Raw genomic sequence first — 26,987 nt, 5'->3', positions numbered from 1 at the left:
AAGAGGTTATGGTGAAGCTGGACACAACTCTGGTGCGGTCGCACTTGGAGTATTGTGCACAGTTCTGGTCACCGCATTATAAGAAGGATGTGGAAGCTGAGGAAAGGGTGCAGAGATTTACTGGGATGTTGCCTGGTATGGAGGGAACGTTTTACGAGGAAAGGCTGAGGGACTTGAGGCTGTTTTCATTACAGAGAAGGTGGTTGAGAGGTGACTGAATTGAAACATATAAAATAATCAGAGGATTAGATAGGGTGGATAGGGAGAGCCTTTTTCATAGGATGGTGACAGCGAGCACGAGGGGGCATAGCTTTAAATTGAGGGGTGAAAGATACAGGACAGATGTCAGAGGTAGTTTCTTTACTCAGAGTAGTAAGGGAATGGAACGCTTTGCCTGCAACGGTAGTAGATTCTCCAGCTTTAGGTATCTTTTAAATCGTCTTTGGATAAGCATATGGACGTACATGGAATAGTGTAGGTTAGATGGGCTTGAAATCGGTATGACAGGTCGGCACAACATCGAGGGCCGAAGGGTCTGTACTGTGCTGTTATGTTCTATGTTCTAACTAAGTTCGGCGAAAAATTAAATTATTCATTCCTCTTAGGAAAAAAAAAACTAAGTTTTACAATTTCGTACACGTTGTAGGATTTTGTCCCTGTGGGTAACGACCCCAACTCTCTCTCGTGGTAACCAAAACCAATAAGCCCGTATTTGAGACATACGAACAGAAGTATCGTGCGATTTGTGTTTTTCAATTTCCAAATCTCTACGTGAATTTATTTTCAGAATGCAGTCTGTGGGGTTCCCCGTTGTCGGGTAGAGTCTTTCAAAATGAACCGAGATTAACAGGGAAGTCTGATCTCACACAATAATCACAAAATTTTCGGAAGACGCTGATGTTTTGAATGAGAACGAGAGAGGTTATGTCAAGGATCAATTTGTAATCTAAAAGGAAATTAAATCATACGCATTCATGTAAAACGTCTTCCTCGTATTGCCCATATTGGCGGGCTTTTCAAATCGGTAAGAAAACGGTTGATGATTTGGCGCCGGTATTTTCCTACGTTTGCCGCGCCGAGGAATTTTGTTTTATTTTCAAATCTCCCCGGGTTTTGCAGAAAGCTATAAATGAGGCTTTCTGCTGTCGGTGGGAAAATTTCAAAGTGAACCGAGATGAAAGCAGAACAGCTGCCGGACTGGCATCGCAAAAGTAGAAATATTGTTGATCTTGTGCAATAGGGAGCGCGATTGTAAAATATTGTTTAAAGCAGTATTGAGTTCAACGGCAAAGAAACAGCTGTGTGATACTTTTATCAATGTATCCGGGTGCTGATGTGAAATAAAATGCATCTGTTCAGAGCAACTTACGCCGGGCTCTTTTTCTGCCATCTGTTTATTCTTAAGGATCAGGGTAAAAAGCAAAATCATAATCACATCGATTCACTTAGGCCTGGGAATCAGAGAGAGATTGTGTGAAGTATACAGGCGTATTCTAAAAGTAAATTATCTCAAGAATGAACGCATTCTTCTTTGTAAAACTTCTACCCGTTTTGAAACTATTGGCGGGCTTTTCGAGTTTGAAAGAAAGCGGTTGATGATTTGGCGCCGGGATTTTCCGGCCTCCTCCCCGGGCCCTCTCCGGATTGGTGAGGGAAGCAGATATCTGATTGGGCATTGAAACGACATTAGGAGATACTGAACAATGTGACCAATCAGCAATGGCCGCACCCCCATTCCTCCCGAAGGTATAAGAGGGCGGGATGTGGCCGCATTGCAGCATCTTCTGTGAAAGTGTTTGTGAGACTGTGGCGATGTCTGGGAGAGGAAAGGGCGGTGGTGGGAAAGCTCGCGCGAAGGCGAAGTCCCGGTCATCCCGGGCTGGGCTGCAGTTCCCGGTGGGCCGTGTTCACAGGCTCCTGAGAAAGGGTAACTATGCTGAGCGTGTGGGTGCCGGAGCGCCGGTCTATCTGGCTGCGGTGCTCGAGTACCTGACGGCTGAAATCCTCGAGCTGGCCGGTAACGCGGCCCGCGACAACAAGAAGACCCGCATCATCCCCAGGCACCTCCAGCTGGCCGTGCGCAACGACGAGGAGCTCAACAAGCTGCTGGGAGGGGTGACCATCGCTCAGGGTGGGGTGCTGCCTAATATCCAGGCCGTGCTGCTGCCCAAGAAAACCGCCGCTGGGGGCGCCACTAAAAAGTGAAGAGACCGTTCTGTAACCTGACAACCCAAAGGCTCTTTTAAGAGCCACCCACAAAGTCAGTGAAAAGCAGCTAGACTGTCACTGCTGGTTGGTTTACTTTAATTTTATGTGCAAACACGGGACTAAATGCGCAAAAATATCCGTTTCCTTTTTGCCTTAACCTAAAGAAAACTAGAACAGCTGTCGGAGGGGAGTAATAAAGTTTTACTGCAGGGACAGCGACTTTAAATAGTAACTCACAGCGGTTTCCCTATCACTATGCCGACAGGGAACAAAAGACATGCGCTAACTCCCCGCAAGAAAGGGGCCGTTCGAGACTAAACCGAGCCTCCTCAGAGGATCGAATGAATACACTCGTGTGAGATGAGGCAAAATTTCAATTGCACGATCAGAAATATAAAAATCGTTTGTATATTTTGGTGCGCTTTTCGAATTGGCCACTGTTTCCCAACATCCTCATTCGTCAACTTCAGTTGCAGCTGGGGAAACGCCAAGGGAAGCAATTGGCAAGCAAAGGCGTTTGAATCGGAAATTTATAAAATGTTAGGTACAGTACTTGAACTGTGTTGTGATTACTGAGCACTTATAAACCTGTTTCACAACTCGGGGGAATTATTGGGCCTGAGAGATGCACTAAGTTTCTGTAACAGCGGTGACATTGAGACATAACATCAATAGTATGCTGTGGGTTTATATTAACTACAGTCCATCGTGTCTAATGATTGCTGTTCTCTCTCTCTCTGGATAGTGTCGTGGCTCTGAAAAGAGCCGTTGTGTTTCTCGGGGTGAATGTGCAGGGCCGGGCACGCTCCGTTTAGGCGCGCTCCCCGCGGATCCGCCGGGCCAGCTGGATGTCTTTGGGCATGATGGTGACCCGCTTGGCGTGGATGGCACACAGGTTGGTGTCCTCAAACAGACCCACCAGGTAAGCCTCGCTGGCCTCCTGCAAGGCCATCACGGCCGAGCTCTGGAAGCGCAGGTCGGTCTTGAAGTCCTGAGCGATCTCCCGCACCAGGCGCTGGAACGGCAGTTTGCGGATCAGCAGCTCGGTGGATTTCTGGTAGCGGCGGATCTCCCGCAGAGCCACCGTGCCGGGCCTGTAGCGATGAGGCTTCTTCACTCCGCCCGTGGCCGGAGCGCTCTTGCGGGCCGCTTTGGTCGCCAGCTGCTTGCGGGGAGCTTTCCCTCCGGTGGATTTGCGCGCTGTCTGCTTGGTTCTGGCCATTCTCTGCAACACACACACAGGCTGCTACTCTCAATGCTGAACCTGTGGCGGCGCTGCCTATTTAAGGGAATGGAGAGCTCGCCCTAGAGCTGGGATTTGTTAGAGTCCCGTCCCTCAACCCCATGAGAAACAGCTCCGGAAGGTTCTGAAAAGGCAGAAAAATATTTTTTGGTTTAAATTGAAATGACAGTTGGTCACTTCCAAAAAGCCCGCCGATTTTACCCTCGCGATCCTGAGTTTAAGGTAAATATTTAAAAGGAAAATAAACTCCGACTCCGATCAAATCGTGTACTTTGCAAACTAAATTTTTTGAATAAAATCTACATCAGCGGAGACAGGACGACAGGACTGCCTCATCTGTCTGTAACAGGCGTGAGGAAAGGGGGAGGGCGTTTGGCATTGCTTCCTGCAACAGGCAGATGGAAAGTAAATTAAAACTTCCACGGGTGTCCCAGAATCAAAACTGAACGAAATATCATTCCTGTAACGGTTAATGAAATACAAATACAGCAATATATGTTAACTCCAGCCCCCAACTAGATCTGTAAATAAAACTATTCTCCACAACGGCAGTGAACACAACTTTCGGGATTAAAAAACTGCGGTCTCGAGCTTCATGTTCGAAGCAGACAAAAACAGGATTTTTTTCTAAGCAGTTGCGATACAATTGAACGCCCATGATCCGGCCTTTCTTAACAAGACAACACGGTTGCTTCCATTATCAAGATAATAAAATGTGAGGCTGGATGAACACAGCAGGCCAAGCAGCATCTCGGGAGCACAAAAGCTGACGTTTCGGGCCTAGACCCTTCGCCCTCTCTGATGAAGGGTCTAGGCCCGAAACGTCAGCTTTTGTGCTCCTGAGATGCTGCTTGGCCTGCTGTGTTCATCCAGCCTCACATTTTATGATCTTGGAATTCTCCAACATCTGCAGTTCCCATTACCTCTGCTTCCATTATCAATGTGGGCTATACCAGCTTCAAAATCTCCCCTTCCCCAACTGCATCCCAAAACCATTCCAGTTCTTCCCTCCCCCCACTGCACCACACCACCAGCCCAGCTCTTCCCTCCACCCACTGTATCCCAAAACCAGTCCAACCTGTCTATGCCTCCCTAACCTGTTCTTCCTCTCACCCATCCCTTCTTCCCACATCAAGCCGCACCTCCATCTCCTACTAACCTCATCCCACCTCCTTGACCTGTCCGTCTTCCCTGGACTGACCTTTCCCCTCCCTACCTCCCCACCTGTACTCTCCTCTCCACCTATCTTCTTTTCTCTCCATCTTCGGTCCGCCTCCCCCTCTCTCCCTATTTATTCCAGTTCCCTCTCCCCATCCCCTCTCTGATGAAGGGTCTAGGCCCAAAACGTCAGCTTTCGTGCTCCTGAGATGCTGCTGGGCCTGCTGTGTTCATCCAGCCTCAAATTTTGTCTTGCTTCAATTTCCACGTCAGTTTCTATTCCCCCAGTTGAATGAGACAAAATCATTTGATGGGGATTGTGTGGTGAAGAGGAGTTTCAGGGCGTGTTAGTCTCTTTGAGACTCTCTCCCTACATGTGTGAAAAGCAGACTGACATGAACTGACAAAGCACGAGAGCCTATGGTCCATGTGAGCAGGACCTCACACTCACACATTGTAGAGTATGGAAGAGGGGCTGAGTGTAAATCCGGTGGGTAAATACGGAACGGTTATTCACATAAATTAGTGTCTAATTTATTCCTGCACTCGGAGCTAGGACAGGGATCATTTGATCCGGGCTCAGCTCTCTCCTGAAAGATGTGGTGGCTCTGAGAAGAGCCTTTGGGTTCAGGTCGTTACACGTTGCACGGACTGCTTCATTTCTTTGCTGCTTTCTTGGTCACTTTCGCTTTGGGCTTGGCCTTCGGTTTCCTCGATTTCGGGGCCGGCTTTGCGGCCTTGGGGCTCTTGGTCTTTATCACCTTCTTCACGGGAGTCTTTTTCTTCGGCGCTGCTTTCTTCGCCGCTTTCTTTGGCGTTGCTGCCTTCTTGCCGCCCGCTTTCTTGCCTGTTGCTTTCTTGGCTGGGGATTTTTTCGCTGCCACCTTCTTGCTCGTTGTTTTCTTCACGGCTGCTTTCTTGGCGGCTGCTGCTGGTCTCGCCCTCTTTCCCACTTTTGCCTTGACTGGATTCTTTGCGAGTTTGAAGGAGCCGGAGACGCCCTGGCCCTTCACCAGAACCAGGGAGCCTTTCGCCAGGCACCTCTTGGCAGCCATCCTGATCTGTGCATTTTGCTTCTCCACATTGACCCCGCTTCTCTGCAGCGCCTTCTTTATAGCGACCAGAGACGTCCCCTTCCGATCGCTGTTCTCCCCGACAATCTTCACAATCCGCTCGCCCAACCCGGGACCGGCTGGTTTCTTCCTGGAAGCCGCCGCCTTCTTCTTCTTGGGAGACTTGGGTTTGGTGCTAGCGGAGGCTGGAGGAGCCGTTTCGGCGGCTGTACTGTCGCTCATGTCGGGAACTCTGCGCTGAATCTCTCTCTGTCAAACTGAACTGGGTCAGCAATGAAGCTGCTGGTGGCGGCACTGAGCAACTTAAAGGCAGCGAGCGGACGGCGCGGAGACAACCTGCCCTCAGCTCCCTGCTCCTGCTGCCTGTCTGTGTTTCTCTCTCGGCAGAAACTCTCCAATTCCTCTGCAATTCCGCATCTCCAGAGAGCCAGGCTCGATCGTTCCTGACCCTGACACGGGAAGGTTTGCGGCCGAAGCGTTTTCACTCGAATTGACGGCTCCGTTGTCGAGTTAAACGCATTTTGCTGCTGCACTCATCGCGCTCTCTGAGCTGAACGCTGGCATTATCATCACTTTCAGACTGAAATCTTAAAATTAACAATTACACAGCTTTGAATTCTAGCTTTGGGGTTTAGTGGGGGAGCAGGAGGATAACTTGAATTGAAATTATTTTCGATCTGATTAAGAGAAATTCGGAAATATCATGATATGAGCGGACAGACAAGCACAGTTACGTGTGCCTAACCCGCCCGCCCTTTTCGCACTGTCTCTCTGATTCAATATTCACATCCACACAGTCACATGCCAGAAATATCGCCAAATGTAAATGTGGAAGGATATATTTTCTTTTCCTTTCAGCTTTTGCTCCGACATCCAGGGAGTTAGTTGCAGTTTTTCTCCTCAGTAAGTGTTAAACTCTCTGAGGACTGTGCGCCGGAGATTCGCTCTTCTCCAGATTCAGCTCCAAAAGTCAATCATCTGGTTTGAACTTATATTGATCACCCAGATCAGTATTTTTAATTTCGCTGACAATACTCAACATCGGTTCTGGGAATAAACAGAAATAGAAACATAAATAATGTCAACTGGACCTAACCAATCAGCCCTTCAAACCAAGATAACAAATTGTGAAGCTGGATGAACACAGCAGGCCAAGCAGCATCTCAGCAGCACAAAAGCTGACGTTTCGGGCCTAGACCCTTCATCAGACAGCTCCTTCAAACCTCCCCTCCAACTCATCATGAGAATGGCAGATCATCCAACTCAATAGCCTGTGCCCGTTTTTCTCTCACATGGAGACATTCAACAAGGATGCATAACCTTCAGTCCGACCATAACATGGCGAATATAATGCCAGACTGAACTAATTCCACCGATCTGTCCTTGGCCTATTTCCTTTCTTATTTATGTACTTATCCAAATGTCGTTTTAATGTTATAGTTGTAGGCATAGAGACGATTTCATCAGGAGCTTCATTCCACATGCGCCCATGCTCTGTTCAAAAACAAAACGCAAGTGTCTTTTTAAAAATTTCTCTCCCGTCACATGAAAAATGTTCGCCCTAGTCTTCAATTCCTCCCCAGCCGCCACCCACAACTCAGGAAAAGAACAACGTCAGTCAACACTGTCTCATCCCCTCATTATTTTAAACACTTCTATAAGGTGACCTCTCAACCTCAATGTGACTACCCACCTCATAATCTCAAAGGACTGTGCAATGAAGGTAAGCATGCCTTCATAAACAACCCGTTTAGAAGTGATGCAGACTTCAACAGGATAGGTCCTACAACACTACCAAGGACCTACCATTAATCATTCAAGGCCTACTTCTGTAAGTTGCTCCAAAATGCAAAATGTTGCATTCATCCAGATTGAATTCTATCTGTCATTTTGCAGCCCATCGAGGTAAAGGATCGAGATCCATTTGATATCTTAGGACTCATTCTCCTCTGAATACTATGCTGCTGAGTTTGTTATCATCTACAAACGTGTTTGCCATGACTTCTCTCTTCTCATTCATATCATTTATATAATGACAAGCGAAAGAGGACTCAGTCCCAATCCCTGGGGAACACCTCTGGATGACAGGCCTACAGTCGAAAAAACAACCCTCCATCTTCACTCTCTGTCACTTGCCATTCAGCCAATTATACCTTGCTTCCCTTTGGCCACAAGTGCTACACCTGCACCATACTGAACTCATACAATGTGTTGAACGTGGCTGATTTCTGTGGCAGGGAATTTCACAAGATCACCACTTTCTGAATTAAGTAGACTCTCGGCTTCTCAGTCATGAAAGGGTTATCCTTTCTCCTAAAAATATGACTCCTACCAACAGGAATATTTTTCTGCATTTACACTTTCTCGGTCTGACAGTGTCTTACAGATTTCTAAGAGAATCCCTCATTCTTCTAACTTTCAGCACATATATTCACAACTAATTCAACCTCTCCTTCCATCCCAGCAATCTGCCTGTTAAAATTACCTTCACAGCAACACCATCCTTCCTCAGTAAGGAGGCCAAATCTGCTCTCAGTATTCTATGTGTTGCCTCACAGATGCCCTGATAAATTGTCACAATTCACTGTTTCTCCTGTACTCAAATTCACTTTCCACAAAGGCCAACATACCTCTCGCCTTCCTCATTGCCTGGTGCATCTGCATGCTTACTTTCAGTGATTAGCGTAGGAGACACCCGGGTCTTGTTACAAATATCTAAATTACTGTGAACATGTTGTGAAGACGTTTGATCCTAAAACTGATTCTTGTCATTGAGGAAAAAAAAAATCATTTCTTCCCTCTCCATATCTCTTGTTATCCAGCTAGAGTTTTTTTTTTAATCATTCTGAATGCTTTGCACCAATCACAGTTCCTTGGTGTTAACACGATAACATCTTTTGTGGGATTTTGTTAAAAAAGCTTTTTGGTAAATTAAAATGAACAGCTCTGCTTTAACATCCCTAATCCAGTAGATTAATCAGGCTGGGAACATTGAATAGTACAGCAGAGGAACAGTTCTTTCAAATCCATGCTGACTCTGTCTGATCCTGACATTTCATTCCAATTATCTGCATTTTTTTCCTGCAGGCTGAATGGTCTAAAATTACAAGTTTTACCTCAACACTCCCTTTACAAATAGATTGTTGACATTAGCTACCCTCCAATCTTTGGAAATTATTGTAGCACCTATGAAGGTTTGGAACATCATCACCAATATGGCCACTAAGAGCTCTGGCACATAAGTTATCAGTCCCCGGTACTTCCAAGCCTTCAGTACTACCAATTTTCCCAACACAATTTACTGAATAATACTGGCTTGATTCAGAGTCTCCCTCTCACTAAACTCTGTTTTCCACAACATTCCTGACGTGTTATGTGTGTCACCCTGTGTGAACATAGAACAACAGTAAGTAGTCAGTTGGATAGCCATTTTTTTTATTCCTCACAATGGACTCCCCTCTTTTTGATTGTAAGTGATGTGCATTTGTGTTTACCAACCTAGATTTATTTCCATTCTCCTTTTACATATTTATCAAGACATTAACAGTTATTTTTTTAAAGATTTCTGCAATTGTAAAAAACTTTTCCTCATTTTCTCATTCATAATCAATGCATTTGTTTGTTCCTTCATTCCAGATTTTGAAATGTTCCCCAAGTTCAGGGACTTTTATTTTCTTTCAAGTTCATTTTCTTCTCCATTTGTACGCCTCCACCGTGGATCAAAAACGGTGTTAAATTGCCCTCTGAAAAGACAGTTTTGTAAACTGTAAAAAGAGCACCTTCCATACTCACGAATACATCAGTATAAAGAATTTGGGCGGCTGATGTTTAGGAACACTGGGCAAGATCGAGGGCAAGTTCTCCTCCAAGCCACCCACTATACTAACTTAGAAATATATCCCCTTTGCTTCACTGTCGTTGGATCAAGACCCTGGAACTCCCTACTAACGGCAATGTGAGCAGTACACGGACGACAATTGTTCTGGAAGGCGGCTCGGCAGCACCTTCTCGGGGCGGGGGGGTGGCGCGGGGGGCGACTCGGGACGGGCAAACAATTTCGGCCCAGCCAGCGACATCCACGTCCCAGGAGTGAGTAAACAAGAACATTTAGGGTCTGTGGTTGAGGTATCCCTTTCATCAGAAGGTTTCTGTCTGCAGCATACAAAATCAGTCATCTATTCGAAACTGGTATTTGCATCTGGAGGCATTCAGATATGATATTGAAAAACTTTCGTTCGTGTGTAACTTCAGCAGGGTCCACCTGACCCATAAATGGTGACATTACCCCTGCGCCGCAAGACTCCATCCAACAGTTGTATTCTGCCTTCCTTCAAATGTCCCATTTATTCCATCGCTCTGTATGTTAGTTTGACAGAGTTAAAATGAGGCGAAGGTCAGCAGGAATGAAAACTGCAGTTGACATGAGATCCGACGTGATGTTATAGAATGGTGAAGCGCATTAAATGAATGGAATGGCCGTCAGCATCAGTGCTTCCCCATCAGATTGTAAGAGAGCCGGAGGGAGGCAGTTATTAACATGATCCGGAATAATCTCCATTGAAGGTTCAGAAAGAGCCAAAGCCCCAGCTTGAAACGTTCCCTGCCCTTTCCCCAACAGCCCCACTTGCTTTGCTCACACTGGGAGTAAAGGGAATTACGGAAAAGACCATTGGATAACAAGGTTTGGAGCTGGATGGACACAGCAGGCCCAGCAGCATCAGAGGAGCAGGAAGGAGGATGTTTCGGGCCGGGAGTCTTTTCTGAAGAAGGGCCGAGGATCGAAAGGTCAGCCTCCCTGATCTTCTGACGCTGCTGGGCCTGCCGTGTTTATCCAGCTCTAACCTTATTGTCTCAGATTCTCCAGCATCTGCAGTTCCTACTGTCAATGACCAATTGATGTTTGTTTATGGGAATCTTTGTGAAAAGCAGCGCATGCGCGATAATTTTTCACTCCCCCGCCCCAAAACAACCAAAAAAGAGGCATGTTGTGACTGGAGGAGCGCATGCGTGAGGCCTTCCCCCAGCGCTGCCATTGAGGAGCATTGACTCAGTGAGTGGAAGCGGTTTGTTTGAAACAGGCCGCGATGGAGAGACCAGCGCCCAGGGAAGCGAGGGAACAGCAGGCTCCTTCCAGCAGCGCATCGAGATGTGAGTCTGGGACACAGAGGGGGCTCCGAGACCGGCATTGATTCGGGCTCAGTTCAGGGAGAACCGGGGACTGTTGGTAAGAGGCCGAGCGGAGCAGGAACTGGTCCCGGAACTTGGAGTGAGCGGCCTGAGGGCGGGGAGAGAGAGGCCTTTCTCGGGCTGTGTGTGGTCCTGCGGAGGGAGACACAGCGGCAAGAAGCTGCTGCTGGGGGTCAGGCTTGTGATATTTAATTCTCCGAACGCTGATGGTAATTCCTCGTTTAGCTTCTGTTTCACGTTGTTTGTTGCGAATTGGCATTGAATCGTAAAGAAGTCACAGTACAGACAAATGTGTTAATCATGTAAAGGATAAACGCAGCACTCGTAGTGTGTGAGAGATAATGGGAACTGCAGATGCTGGAGATTCCAAGATAATAAAATGTGAGGCTGGATGAACACAGCAGGCCAAGCAGCATCTCAGGAGCACAAAAGCTGACGTTTCGGGCCTAGACCCTTCATCACAGAGGGGGATGGGGGGAGGGAACTGGAATAAATAGGGAGAGAGGGGGAGGCGGACCGAAGATGGAGAGTAAAGAAGATAGGTGGAGAGGGTGTAGGTGGGGAGGTAGGGAGGGGATAGGTCAGTCCAGGGAAGACGGACAGGTCAAGGAGGTGGGATGAGGTTCGTAGGTAGCTGGGGGTGCGGCTTGGGGTGGGAGGAAGGGATGGGTGAGAGGAAGAACCGGTTAGGGAGGCAGAGACAGGTTGGACTGGTTTTGGGATGCAGTGGGTGGGGGGGAAGAGCTGGGCTGGTTGTGTGGTGCAGTGGGGGGAGGGGATGAACTGGGCTGGTTTAGGGATGCAGTGGGGGAAGGGGAGATTTTGAAACTGGTGAAGTCCACATTGATACCATATGGCTTCAGGGTTCCCAGGCGGAATATGAGTTGCTGTTCCTGCAACCTTCGGGTGGCATCATTGTGGCAGTGCAGGAGGCCCATGATGGACATGTCATCAAGAGAATGGGAGGGGGAGTGGAAATGGTTTGCGACTGGGAGGTGCAGTTGTTTGTTGCGAACTGAGCGGAGGTGTTCTGCACCTGCACTCGTAGTGTGTTTCGTTTTAAATAGTGTCTGTTGTCCTTCCTTTAAATGGGTAGTGTATTGGGAGCTGGGTATTGAACTGTGTAAGCATTCAATTCATTGCATCTTAATAAATTGTTTCAGAATTTCGCGTAAAGAAAGAGACGAGGAGGAGCTCAGGTAAATTATGGAGCCAGCCTCTTCTCTGTTTGAATTGTTGGCTTTAAAACAACGAAGTGTTATGAGTATTAATTCAATTTTGCCTTGATCAGTTTTAATATTTGCAAACTCGTTGGATGTTGATTTACAGGAGAATTCTGTTCTTCCTCCAGGCAAATACTTGATGGGCCAAGGCAATTTCATATTTACTTGGTACAGCATGTGTGACCAGCTGCTCCAACCAAACAGCAGGTATGTTAGCACTGTCAGAGTGGAGAATTTACTTTCCACAGTCATAGGGGTAAGACTTGCATTGAGCTCAAATTCCAGATATCTACATTCAATCCAAGGGCCAAACAACATCAACAAAACCCAGTGCAATTCCAGTAAAGTTCGTCTTTGAAAGCCCATTGCCATTTTTAGCATTTGAAGAGGGATTAATTGAATCTTCATCACAAATATATGCTCACTAACTGCATTGAATGCTTGGTGAGGAAGGGCATTTTTAAAGTTACAGTCAAGGTATATAAATAGATCAAGTTGTCACTGTTACAATATAACCATGTATGGAGTGGATATTGGGTACAGACATGGAAGGAAACTTTAGATGTTATCAGTGACTAAGGAAGACAATTAATAAACAGAAGATTCTGGAAAAGCACAGCAGGTCTGGCAGCATCTGTGATGAGAAATCAGAGTTAACGTTTCAGGCCTGGTATGCTTCCTCAGTTCTGAACAAAGGCCACCAGATCTGGGAGGCATTGACTTAGTGGTCGTATCACTGGACTGTTAATGCAGAGACCAGACAACATTCTGGGGACATGGCTTCAATCACTGCCACAGCAGATGGTGGAATTTGAATTAAAAAAACATCTGGAATTAAGAATGTAATGATGACAATGAATCCATTGTCTGTTGTCAGGAAAAAGAATCCATCTGGCTCACTTGTGTCCTTGAGCGAAGGAAACTGGCATGCTTACCTGGTCTGGCCTACGTGTGACTCCAGACCCACAGCAATGAGGTTGACTCTGAACTGCTCTCTGGGCAATTAGGTGCAGGCAATAAATGCAAGCCGAGTCAGCAACACCATCATGCTGTGAATGAATAAAAAATTAGAGGTGTTACTATTAGAAGAGAAGATGTTATTCTGACACAAAAGGGAGCATTTGCATAAACAACTGCAAGAAGGTTTGTGCGAGACTGTTTGAAGATTTGGAACAAACATTGAAGGGGACGGTAAACTCCTGCAATAACAAACAGATGAACTAATGGGATTATGGCTCACATAAGTACCAGAGGATCAAACACGTTCATTCAATTACAGTTATAATTAATTCCAATCTCATTAATGAATGGAAGTTGTCCCTTTAGGTGAACAGAGTCAGTTCGGGAAAGTGACGTGAATGATCCCAGATGACAGTCAGCCTAGAATTTCATAAAAACTGCAGAAAAAAAACATATGAAGCAATTCGTTGTTTCTTTGAAATTATTCATGGTATTAAGAAATACTTTTATTTAAAGATTCTTCATATAATTATGTTGAAATCTCGAAATATATGTACTTAATAAAATACAAAGATCACTAAAAGCATTAGGGAAAAAGCTTCATATGGAGATATTAATTAGTCTCCGGAGGCTTTCCTGTATCACAAAAGGAATACTTAGTGCACCTTGTTAAGGTGAATAATTAGTTCATGCCATTGCATAGTTACACCAACCATATGTGAGGTAGGTAATGAGTACAGATATGGGTGGAAACATTCACATCAGTAACTGAGCAGGGACAGTCTTGATCGTTTGCCCAACACGTGTCCCAGGCAGAGACAGAACAATTAAGTAACATGACTTTTAAATGCCCATGTCCTGTGCCAACACCTGACAGAGAATGCTACTGAGTGCACGTGATTTTTCGCTGTCACAATCTCGTGCTCGCATGAACATAAACAACACACTCTCAATACACACACACACACACACACACACACACACACACACACACACACACACACACACACACACACACACACACACACACACACACACACACACACAGATTTACAATGAGTTGCAAATACCTGCACAATCCCAACACGTGCTACAACATGTAACAGCCATGAAAATCACATACACTGCAAGCCTCAGAACATGTAACATTCAAAATGATTTCTTGTCATGGATTTCAGATCAGAGAGCTAGCTTTTCATGATAAGAGATAAACAGAACAGAATTTGAGCTAAGGAGTCCAATTCCCATGCATTTAAATCCATGGTAATTGCTGTGATCATAAACTAAATATCATTTGGTCGCTCCATCAGAGAAAAAAAAGCTGTTGACTTTTCTAGCAGAATTCTCATGAACTGTTCCAATAAATTGAAGAGGATATTGTATGGTGAACTTTCAAAGAAAATGAATATTAAACTCTGAGCACATTTAGACAAGACAGTGACCAATCCCAGAATAAAATTTCAACTGTACCACAGCCTGAATATTGTGGAATATCCTCAGCCCTCAGGCACTCTGCCAGAGACATTCAATGCTAAAAGCTCTAACAGTTTCATTTCTAGCACTTTACACATTTGGCAACAAGTAAAATCTGATTTGTGTTGTGGAGCAGATACTTGAACATCAAAGAAAACCTGCAAAATGTGGCAGTTGGGAGATGTGGCACACGTCTCCGCTGGCTACATCTGCGGGAAGTGCACCCAGCTACAGCTCCTTGAAAACCGTGTTAGGGAAATGGAGCTGGAGCTGGATGAACTACGGATCATTCGGGAGGCAGAGGGGGTAATTGAGAGGAGTTATCGGGAGTTGGTCACTCCTAAGGCTCAGGACGAGGATAGATGGGTTACAGTTAGGGGGAGGAAAGGGGACAGACAGACAGTGCAGAGATCCCCTGTGGGCATTCCCCTCAGCAATAAGTATACCGTTTTGGATACTGCTGGGGGGGTTGACCTACCAGAGGAAAGCCATAGTAGTCAGTTCTCTGGCACTGAGCCTGACACTGTGGCAAAGAAGGGAAGGGGGCAGAATAGAAAAGTACTCGTGGTAGGGGACTCGATAGTTAGGGGAATCGACAGGAGATTTTGTGGGCAAGATCGGGATTCCCGGAAGGTATGTTGCCTCCCTGGTGCCAGGGTCCGGGACGTCTCCGATCGGGTGTATAAAGTTCTGAAAGGGGAGGGTGAACAGCCAGAAATCGTGTTACATATTGGCACAAATGATATAGCCAGAAATAGGTTTGAGGATATAAAAAGTGATTTCAGGGAGTTAGGATGGAAGCTGCAGAGCAGGACGAACAGAGTAGTGTTCTCTGGTTTACTACCGGTGCCACGAGATAGCGAGGTGAGGAACAGGGAGCGGGCGCAGCTGAACACGTGGCTACGCAGCTGGTGTAGGAGGGAGGGTTTCAGATATGTTGATAATTGGGATGCCTTCTGGGGAAGGTGGGACCTGTACAAGAAGGACGGGTTGCATCTGAACTGGAAGGGGACCAATGTCCTGGGTGGAAGGTTTGCTCGAGTAGTTCGAGAGGGTTTAAACTAGTATGGCAGGGGGGTGGGAACCTGAGCTGTATACCAGAGGTGAGCGTTGATGCAGGTGAGGCAGTAGCAAGAGGTAGACCAGCTAGTGGGAAGGATTTTCCTGGGAAGGAACCAAGGGATCGGTTAAAGTGTGTTTGCTTTAATGCAAGGAGTATCAGGAATAAAAGTGATGAACTTAGAGCATGGATCAGTACCTGGTGCTATGATGTTGTGGCCATAACAGAGACATGGGTTTCTCATGGGCTGGAATGGTTGCTGGATATTCCAGGGTTTAGAACATTTAAAAAGAATAGGGAGGGGGGAAAAAGAGGAGGGGGTGTAGCACTACTAATCAGAGAGGGTATCACAGCTACAGAAGCTTCCATTGTCGAGGAAGATCTGCCTACTGAGTCAGTATGGGTGGAAATTAGGAGCAGCAAGGGAGTAGTCACCTCGTTAGGGGTTTACTACAGGCCCCCCAATAGCAGCAGGGAGATTGTAGAAAGCATAGGTCGACAGATTTTGGAAAAGTGTGGACGCAGTAGGGTTGTTGTAATGGGTGACTTTAACTTTCCTAATATTGATTGGAACCTCCTTCGAGCAGAAGATTTGAATGGAGCTGTTTTTGTAAGGTGTGTTCAGGAGGGTTTCCTAACGCAGTACGTTGACAGGCCGACGAGGGGAGAGGCCATTCTAGACTTGGTGCTCGGAAACGAGCCGGGGCAGGTATCAGATCTTGTGGTGGGAGAGCATTTTGGTGATAGTGACCATAACACTCTCTCATTCTACATAGCTATGGAGAAGGAGAGGATTAGGCAGAATGGGAGGATATTTAATTGGGGAAGAGGAAACTATGATGCGATTAGACACGAGTTAGGAAGCATGGACTGGGAGCAGTTGTTCCATGGTAAGGGAACTATAGACATGTGGAGATGGTTTAAGGAACAGTTGTTGGGAGTGATGAGTAAATATGTCCCTCTGAGACAGGCAAGACGGGGTAAGATAAAGGAACCTTGGATGACGAGAGCGGTGGAGCTTCTAGTGCAAAGTAAGAAGGTAGCTTACATAAGGTGGAGGAAGCTAGGGTCAAGTTCAGCTAGAGAGGATTACATGCAGGCAAGGAAGGAGCTCAAAAATGGTCTGAGGAGAGCCAGGAGGGGGCACGAGAAAGGCTTGGCAGAAGGAATCCGGGAAAACACAAAGGCATTTTACACTTACGTGAGGAATAAGAGAATGGTCAAAGAAAGAGTAGGGCCGATCAGGGATAGCATAGGGAACTTGTGTGTGGAGCCTGAGGAGGTAGGGGAAGCCCTAAATGAGTTTTTTGCTTCTGTCTTTACGAAAGAAACGACCTGTGTAGTGAATGAAACCTTTGAAGAGCAGGTGTGCATGCTGGAATGGATAGAGATAGAGGAAGCTGATGTACTGAAAATTTTGTCAAACATTAAGATTGACAAGTCGCCAGGCCCGGATCAGATTTGTCCTCGGCTGCTTTGGGAAGCGAGAAATGCAATTGCTTCGCCACTTGCGAAGATCTTTGCATCCTCGCTCTCCACTGGAGTCGTACCTGAGGACTGGAAAGAGGCAAATGTAATTCCTCTCTTCAAGAAAGGAAATAGGGAAATCCCCGGCAATTATAGACCGGTAAGTCTCACGTCTGTCGTCTGCAAGGTGTTAGAAAGGATTCTGAGGGATAAGATTTATGACCATCTGGAAGAGCATGGCTTGATCAAATACAGTCAACACGGCTTTGTGAGGGGTAGGTCATGCCTTACAAACCTTATCGAGTTTTTTGAGGATGTGACTAGTAAGGTTGATGAGGGTCAAGCTGTGGATGTGGTGTATATGGACTTCAGTAAGGCATTTGATAAGGTTCCCCATGGAAGGCTCATTCAGAAGGTCAGGAGGAATGGGATACAGGGGAACTTAGCTGCTTGGATACAGAATTGGCTGGCCAACAGAAGACAGCGAGTGGTAGTAGAAGGAAAATATTCTGCCTGGAAGTCAGTGGTGAGTGGGGTTCCACAGGGCTCTGTCCTTGGGCCTCTACTGTTTGTAATTTTTATTAATGACTTGGACGAGGGAATTGAAGGATGGGTCAGCAAGTTTGCAGACGACACAAAGGTCGGAGGTGTCGTTGACAGTGTAGAGGGCTGTTGTAGGCTGCAGCGGGACATTGACAGGATGCAGAGATGGGCTGAGAGGTGGCAGATGGAGTTCAACCTGGATAAATGCGAGGTGATGCATTTTGGAAGGTCGAATTTGAAAGCTGAGTACAGGATTAAGGATAGGATTCTTGGCAGCGTGGAGGAACAGAGGGATCTTGGTGTGCAGCTACATAGATCCCTTAAAATGGCCACCCAAGTGGACAGGGTTGTTAAGAAAGCATATGGTGTTTTGGCTTTCATTAACAGGGGGATTGAGTTTAAGAGTCGTGAGATCTTGTTGCAGCTCTATAAAACTTTGGTTAGACCGCACTTGGAATACTGCGTCCAGTTCTGGGCGCCCTATTATAGGAAAGATGTGGATGCTTTGGAGAGGGTTCAGAGGAGGTTTACCAGGATGCTGCCTGGACTGGAGGGCTTATCTTATGAAGAGAGGTTGACTGAGCTCGGTCTCTTTTCATTGGAGAAAAGGAGGAGGAGAGGGGACCTAATTGAGGTATACAAGATAATGAGAGGCATAGATAGAGTCGATAGCCAGAGACTATTTCCCAGGGCAGAAATGGCTAGCACGAGGGGTCATAGTTTTAAGCTGGTTGGTGGAAAGTATAGAGGGGATGTCAGAGGCAGGTTCTTTACGCAGAGAGTTGTGAGAGCATGGAATGCGTTGCCAGCAGCAGTTGTGGAAGCAAGGTCATTGGGGTCATTTAAGAGACTGCTGGACATGCATATGGTCACAGAAATTTGAGGGTGCATCCATGAGGATCAATGGTCGGCACAACATTGTGGGCTGAAGGGCCTGTTTGGTGCTGTACTGTTCTATGTTCTATGTTCTAACTTCTAAAAGTAGAATATTTGATTGAAACTGACAGTCACAGGTTGAGAACTTCACTTGCACATTCACACAGCAGAAACTTGACAGGGAGAGAATGACAAGTGCATTCACACATTCACTAATCAGATAGCGACAGGAAGAGGTTAATAACTAGTCACTCAGATTTACAGAGCAGGATCTGACTGGGACAAGTGGGTAAATACACTCTCACAGCCATAGGGAAGAAACTGACACGCACATAGTGATAAGTACACTCTCATATTCGCATATCAGAAAATGATCAGGACAGAATTATAATTGGACACATTCAGACCACAAAAAACTGGGAAAAATTGAGAAATGCATGCACACGTTATAGAAGGAAAAAGCATAAACATTGAGAGACTGATAGCGACACTTGGATATTCATAGATGAATTTGACAGGCATATTTTCGTAACACGTAATTGGACTGCTTGCTGAGCTGGTTCATTACCTTGCAAACATTTCATTGCAGCTTCCGATGATATTACCCATCGGGGTCATGAAACATCTGCAAATGAATGAACCAGCTCGGCAAGCGAACCAACCACAGTATCCACGACCTAACCTACAAATATACTCAGGAACCTTAGACATATTCATAATACAGTCCCGCATTCACGAGGCAGGAAGTGATGGCTGCAGATTGATGACTAAACACACATATTACTGAGCAGAAACTGAGAGGGACAGATTAATGATCATATTCACATCTTCACGTGAAAGCTCTGGCAGGTACAGATTAATTACTGCAGACAATTATTCACAAAACCAAAGCTGACAGGTACAAATGAAAAACAGTGTTCACACATTCCCTAAGTAGAAACTGACAGGTATTTTTTGATAACTGAAGCACATATTCACAGAGCAGAAACTATCAGGGATAGAATAATAATTGCACAAACACGTTTGAATATTCTCATTACAGACACTGACAGGGACAGAATGATAAATGCATTCGTTCACATAGCTTAAACTGATGGGGAGAGAATGATAAATGCTTTCACGCATTCATAAAGCAGAAACGGGTAGAGATCAGTAACTCCACTGTCAGATATACAGGAGAAACTGAAAGTGACAGATTAGTAAATATGCTCAAGCCAGCACATAGCAGAAACTGACTGGAACCATGATGAGACATAATGGGAACTGCAGATGCTGGAGAATTCCAAGATAATAAAATGTGAGGCTGGATGAACACAGCAGGCCAAGCAGCATCTCAGGAGCACAAAAGCTGACGTTTCGGGCCTAGACCCTTCATCAGAGAGGGGGATGGGGAGAGGGAACTGGAATAAATAGGGAGAGAGGGGGAGGCGGACCGAAGATGGAGAGTAAAGAAGATAGGTGGAGAGAGTATAGGTGAGGAGGTAGGGAGGGGATAGGTCAGTCCAGGGAAGACGGACAGGTCAAGGAGGTGGGATGAGGTTGCTGGGGGTGCGGCTTGGGGTGGGAGGAAGGGATGGGTGAGAGGAAGAGCCGGTTAGGGAGGCAGAGACAGGTTGGACTGGTTTTGGGATGCAGTGGGTGGGGGGGAAGAGCTGGGCTGGTTGTGTGGTGCAGTGGGGAGAGGGGACGAACTAGGCTGGTTTAGGGATGCAGTAGGGGAAGGGGAGATTTTGAAACTGGTGAAGTCCACATTGATACCATATGGCTGCAGGGTCCCCAGGCGGAATATGAGTTGCTGTTCCTGCAAGCTTTGGGTGGCATCATTGTGGCAGTGCAGGAGGCCCAATACACCTCCTCCCACCCACCCTCCTGCAAAAATTCCATCCCCTACTCCCAATTCCTCCGCCTCCACCGCATCTGCTCCCATGATCAGACATTCCACTCCCGCACATCCCAGATGTCCAAGTTCTTTAAGGACCGCAACTTTCCCCCCACAGTGATCGAGAATGCCCTTGACCGCGTCTCCCGTATTTCCCGCAACACATCCCTCACACCCCGCCCCCGCCACAACCGCCCCAAGAGGATCCCCCTCGTTCTCACACACCACCCCACCAACCTCCGGATACAACGCATCATCCTCCGACACTTCCGCCATTTACAATCCGACCCGACCACCCAAGACATTTTTCCATCCCCTCCCCTGTCTGCTTTCCGGAGAGACCACTCTCTCCGTGACTCCCTTGTTCGGTCCACACTGCCCTCCAAACCCACCACACCCGGCACCTTCCGCTGCAACCGCAGGAAATGCTACACTTGTCCCCACACCTCCTCCCTCACCCCTATCCCAGACCCCAAGATGACATTGCACATTAAGCAGAGGTTCACCTGCACATCTGCCAATGTGGTATATTGCATCCACTGTACCCGGTGCGGCTTCCTCTACATTGGGGAAACCAAGTAGAGACTTGGGGACCGCTTTGCAGAACACCTCCGCTCAGTTCGCAACAAACAACTGCACCTCCCAGTTGCAAACCATTTCCACTCCCCCTCCCATTCTCTAGATGACATGTCCATCATGGGCCTCCTGCATTGCCACAATGATGCCACCCGAAGGTTGCAGGAACAGCAACTCATATTCTGCCTGGGAACCCTGCAGCCATATGGTATCAATGTGGACTTCACCAGTTTCAAAATCTCCCCTTCCCCTACTGCATCCCTAAACCAGCCTAGTTCGTCGCCTCTCCCCACTGCACCACACAACCAGCCCAGCTCTTCCCCCCCACCCACTGCATCCCAAAACCAGTCCAACCTGTCTCTGCCTCCCTAACCGGCTCTTCCTCTCACCCATCCCTTCCTCCCGCCCCAAGCCGCACCCCCAGCTACCTACTAACCTCATCCCACCTCCTTGACCTGTCCGTCTTCCCTGGACTGACCTATCCCCTCCCTACCTCCCCACCTACACTCTCTCCACCTATCTTCTTTACTCTCCATCTTCGGTCCGCCTCCCCCTCTCTCCCTATTTATTCCAGTTCCCTCTCCCCATCCCCTTCTCTGATGAAGGGTCTAGGCCCGAAACGTCAGCTTTTGTGCTCCTGAGATGCTGCTTGGCCTGCTGTGTTCATCCAGCCTCACATTTTATTATCTTGGAACCATGATGATACCAGTTCCATCTACCAAAAACTGACAGGTACAGTTTGATAACTATCTTAGTTTTTTTTTTACAAATCAGAATTGGATGGGTAAAAATTGATAATTACACACATTGAAAAGCAGCAACTGACCTACATGGATTGACAAATGTGCTCTCACATTCCCTTTGCAGAAACTGACAGGTAAAACTTGATAACTACTCTCTCATATTGACAAAAGCTGAACTGACAGGCAAAGATTGATAACTACTTTCACATGGAAGAAACTGACAGGTGCAAACTGATGCCTATGTTTAAATATTCACACAGCAGAAAGTGACAGATACAGATTGCTCATTACATTCACACATTCACATTGTCAAAACCAACAAACTGATAACTGCACTCAAACATTCACATGGCAGAAACTAACATGAACAGATTGATGACTAAACTCACATATTGACATTGCAGAAACAGACAGGGATGGATGGCTTTTATGAACATATAAATGTCATTATCAATCAGTCTCTGTCAGTTACAGCAACTGAAATCAGTCAGGAACTGAATTAAATCTACGGTTATTAAGCATATTTTTCAAGTTACAATCCAGATGATCACTCTGTTACACTGTATCAACAATCTTAGTAGAGGTAGATGTTTAATGCAGATGTAGAAAATACTGCAGTCACTAACAGTCATGAGTCACCAAAATAAATGACGAATGATATTTAAGTTTAGTTGACCAATAACTGATCGGGACAGAATTGCTCCTTTGATAAGTATTAATCCCATACATAAACACGACAAATAAATGATGTGAATTTTCAGTGTCAAAGTCTGGCAAATGGAAAATCAAGGAACTGCAGATGATAGAAATCAGAGACAGAAGTAGAAATTGCTGCAAAAACTCAGCAGGCCTGTCAGCACCTGTGAAGAGAAACGAGTGTTCGGAAGTTCAACCTCTGTTCTGAAGAAATGTCACAGGACGTGTGATATTAACTTTGCTTTGTCTCCATGTGGATGGACTGACAGCCATAGGTACTGACTGATTCAGAATTAGTTCAAAATGCAAACACCATAACGACAGATATGATGCAAGGACTAACAGCTATGGAGTTCCATTTAAACTCCAGCTAACAGAAAATGTGAATAATTATCACTCTCACATATGTAGTCATAGACATCTGCGGCACAGCAAACAGTTCTGTTTCTCACTGAGCCTGTACTGGTTAGAAACAACCAGGCAACAATTCTACGTCCATTCAGCCAGCATTCAATTTCCATCAATATATCATGGTGGCAGAGGAACTACCATCCCTACCTTGATCACCGAATAGTTGTCAATTTTTTCACTGAGCGGGAATAGATTTTTCTTTTGTTCTGTCCTCAGCAAGAGGACTTTATAATTGTGAACCGTTTTTTTCCCAATTAGCTTAAATTTTATTCAAATAGCCCTGTGTTCCACATGACACTCCCTTTGAAGTATTACATCACACACACTAGAAAATTAGATGCCATTTTCTCAAATGTGGAACATAATAAAAAGTCATTTTTTTCAAAACAATGGAGAAAGAAGGATTTGGCCAAATCAGGTAGACAGTAAACGTTTTTTTTTGTTTGCCAGGAGAGTTCAACAATGTTTATTCTTCAGTAAATTTAGTTTGACTGTTCCAGTTTACTCCAAAGCATGACAGAAGACAAAACTTCTGTCTTCTTCCTCCCCACACAGAGAGGGTAATGTCCGAGCCACAAAATAAAATTGAAGTAAATAAGCCAATTTTCTTTCCTGCACAAGGAATATTGTGATCAGTCAGCTGCAGTGCAGTTGATTTGTTCATGGCACTTTCCCTTTAGCAATTACACATTAAATTAATGCATTTACTTCAGTATTCCAAAATGAATGTCACTATGCAATATGAAACAATACTCCTATCATCTTGAAGATGTCCCTTGATATCACCACTGCTGTTTAGACTCTGCAATATAGCAGTTGCAAAGGTCTCTTATGTTTCCCTACTCAACTCTGAAGAAAAGCACAGACTCATTACTATTGCAATGTCCTGTGTGTTCATCTGCCTGTGAATGCTACAGGCACAAACAACTGAAGAATTTCAGCTCTTTCCCATTCACTACAGGAGAGATGACTTGAAAACTCTCTCCTCTCCAACTGTGATAAATGGTTTTCCAATTTCCAGGAAACATTTAAACTGCTCAGTAACACAATGCAGGAAGATTGAAACAGGGTCCATCGATTGTGGCTGTCTATCTTGTTTCATCACAACAGCTCTTTTCAAAAAACTCATATGAATTCTGAGAATTTGCGCATCAGAGAGCAGCCCCAGTCCTGTGTGTTAATTTTTAGTTTCCAAGTTCTTCACAAAATAATCACGCTGGTCTGTGTTGACTGTCTGTCTAATTTTTAAGGGCAACGGAGTGAAGCCTGCAGTCCCATTGAATAGCACATTCTGACAGGTAGAGAAGTAATTCGTAAATACATTAATTGTACCTGTGAATGGAAGAAACAAGTAACAGAGAAGACCAAATAGGATGCACCAGGTATTCTCCTTATTCATGCAATTAAGGACTTGAGGAAACTGATTTTCTGACACAACAACAAATGCAGTGAGATGGTGCCAATACACAATGTGCACACAATAATTGACAAAGCACAGAGATGCTGCCACGTCAGTAGATGTCCATACAAAAACACCAAAATATATTCACTGTCGAAGATCACATTGGTGGGGAGAGCTCGCTTTTCATGAACTGTTAACAGGACAGGGTGAGAGTGAAGAACTTCAATCCCAGTACGTGAGTGCATTCCTTTTAGATAAAGTATGTGGTATCAGCTTGGTCGAAAGCAAATTAGTCTTGTTCTCTACGTTAGAAAATATTGAAGCTATTGCATGATCCACGATGGACTCTACTGAAACAGCCCAAGAGGTAAATTGAAATCCAGATGAAATGTGCCTCCAAATATCTCATCATGTCTTAGACTTGGACGTGTAACTCATGTATCAATTTCTGTTGGAGAAAGTACAAATTAAAAAGCAGCACAATCTCATACAAACAAACTGAATAAAAATGTTGTTGTTAAATGGACCAAAAAGGAGATCAAACAGTGACATGAGCAGACCCAGATCAAGACAGAAAACCAGAGATTATTGGAAATAGATTGAAGAAACACTCATAATGATCTTGTTACAGAAGGGATAGATTTGAAATACACATTCAGATGAGAAACTGACCAATCCAGAGCAAAAAAATAAAACTCCAGCAGTTCTTGCAATGTACATGTTGAACATAACATGAAACCCGTACTGTGAAAGACAATGACAATGAATGAGGAGCACTTTGCACACAATACCAGAGACTGAATGGATCCCATGCTGACTGCTAGCCTGATGTTGATGAAAACCAACTTTAACCACACTCTCAATCTTGTTGAGAGACTGACTATTGCAGAAGCATGTCCACACTTACTTAACATAAGAAAATTTGTCATACATTAATCCCACCTCCTAAAGGCTATCAGATCATACATGCAGAGCTGGAAAGACAAGTAGACATATACAAAAGGACAGTGTGACTCAGACCAGTACCTGCCTTTAATTTAGATTGGCAGCACATTAGAAATCTCATTCACATGCAAGGAGTAGATGTTAAAAGGAAAAGAATGAAATTGATACCTGTGGTCAGCATGGACTGTTGGAACAAAAGGGTCTGTTTTCCATCTGTATCACTCTATGACTGTTTAACTACACTCTCATGTTCATAAAGCCAAAGCTGATACAAAGAGATTTGTATAACACGCCCAGTTTCATATGACATAAACTGACAGGTACAGTTTGATAACTATACTCATATTCACAGAACAGAATCTAACACTGAGATTAATAATTATATTTCCATTCTCACAACATAGAAACTGACTGGAAAAGGTTTATAAATGCACTTAAACATTCACACTGTGGATATTGATAGGAACAGTTTGATCATGTTTGTATATCCATATAGTCAAGAAGGACAGGTCGAAATGGATAACTACATTCACATATTCATGTAGAGGAAACTGACAGTTACACATTAACAGCAATCATTGGATATTCACATCGCAGAAACTGATAGTTAAGGATGAATAACCAAATTCTTAGACTCTCACAGCAGAAAAAGACAGGTACAGGTTAATAACAGCACTCCAATATTCATGTTGTGTGTTCATACATTAACATAAACAGGTTAATAACAAAGCTTACAAATCTATACAGCAGGAACAGACACTGATTGCTTTGTGAAGACGCAGTTGTATTTCACAATCTGCCCCTGTCAGTAAATGCCACGTGAATGTGTGAGGGCAGTGTAATGGGTGTTGACTACATGGATTTTAGTGAGTCATTTGACTTAGTACCACATGGCAGACTAATCAAAAATAGAAAAGCACATGGGATACAGAGCAATGTGTTTAAATTGGAACCAAAGTTGGCTTAGCAACAGGAATCAAATGGTAATGGTCAATGACTGCCCTTATGAATGGAAAGCTGTTTCAAGTGGTGTTCCACACAGCTTGCTATTGGAATCTCTGTTTGTTTTATTCATTAACAATTGGACTTGAGCATGAGGGACACAATTTGGAAATTTGCAGACAACACAAAAAATAACCATGTTTTGGGTAGTGTAGAGGATAGCGATCAACTCTGAAATGATATCAGTGGTTTTGTGGCGTGGGCAGGTAAGTGGCACATGGAGTTCAACGTTGATAAGTGTGAGGTAATGCATTTCTGGAGGTGAAACAATAAATAGGAAGACAAGAGGTGGCGGGGCAGTGGTGTGGCGGATGAAGCAAGTCATCTTGGTGTGCAAGTGCACTGGAATATGAAGGTAGCAGTACAGATAGATAAGGTTGTTAAAAAGGTGTATATAATGCTGTCCTACTTTGGCAGAGGTTTGGAACACAAAAGTAGGGCGATAATGATGAAACTGCAGAAGACCCTGGTGAAGCTGGAACTGGGGTATTGTGTGCTGTTCTGGACATCATATTACAGGAAGGATGTTATTGCTGGGGAGAGAGTGTGGAGAAGTTTTACAAGAACGTTGCCAGGGTTGGAGAGCTGCAGCTACGAGGTGTGATTGGAGAGGTTGGAGTTGTATTCCTTGGAACAGCATTAACTGAGCAGTGCCATGATTGAGGCGTATGAAATTGGGAAGGGGAGCGAGAGACAGTAAATAGGAGGAACATGTTTCCCTTGGTAGGGAATTTAAAAAAAAACATTGGTCATAGATTAAAGTGAAGTGACAGAAGGATTAGAGGTGATGGGAGGAAAATCATTTTTACAAGAAGGTGTGTATCTCCAATACCATGCCTGAGTTGGTGGTGGAGGCAGAGAC

General features: G+C 45.2%; 4 protein-coding genes across 4 annotated transcripts in view; 2 read left to right on the top strand and 2 right to left on the bottom strand.

Annotated features, from left to right (window-relative positions):
- The window catches only part of LOC132206967 (uncharacterized), a 405,704-nt gene that overhangs the window by 84,174 nt on the left and 294,543 nt on the right, over positions 1–26,987 (top strand). The gene's annotated exons all lie outside the window — the stretch shown is intronic.
- On the top strand, positions 1,798–2,205 carry LOC132206874 (late histone H2A.2.2-like). Its single transcript, XM_059641982.1, has one exon. It carries the CDS (start codon positions 1,813–1,815, stop codon positions 2,203–2,205), a length of 393 nt encoding a protein of 130 aa, XP_059497965.1. The 5' UTR covers positions 1,798–1,812.
- On the bottom strand, positions 2,986–3,436 carry LOC132207052 (histone H3). The gene has a single exon (XM_059642244.1). The coding sequence runs from the start codon at positions 3,428–3,430 to the stop codon at positions 3,020–3,022; it is 411 nt and encodes a 136-aa protein (XP_059498227.1). The 5' UTR covers positions 3,431–3,436; the 3' UTR covers positions 2,986–3,019.
- LOC132206873 (histone H1-like) lies at positions 5,247–5,904 on the bottom strand. Its single transcript, XM_059641981.1, has one exon. The coding sequence runs from the start codon at positions 5,902–5,904 to the stop codon at positions 5,266–5,268; it is 639 nt and encodes a 212-aa protein (XP_059497964.1). The 3' UTR covers positions 5,247–5,265.

The sequence above is a fragment of the Stegostoma tigrinum genome, chromosome 44, assembly GCF_030684315.1.
Source record: "Stegostoma tigrinum isolate sSteTig4 chromosome 44, sSteTig4.hap1, whole genome shotgun sequence".
In the NCBI taxonomy this organism is placed as follows: domain Eukaryota; kingdom Metazoa; phylum Chordata; class Chondrichthyes; order Orectolobiformes; family Stegostomatidae; genus Stegostoma; species Stegostoma tigrinum.
The sequence above is the reverse complement of the archived record's forward strand: the minus strand, read 5'-3'. Positions and strand labels throughout refer to the sequence as shown.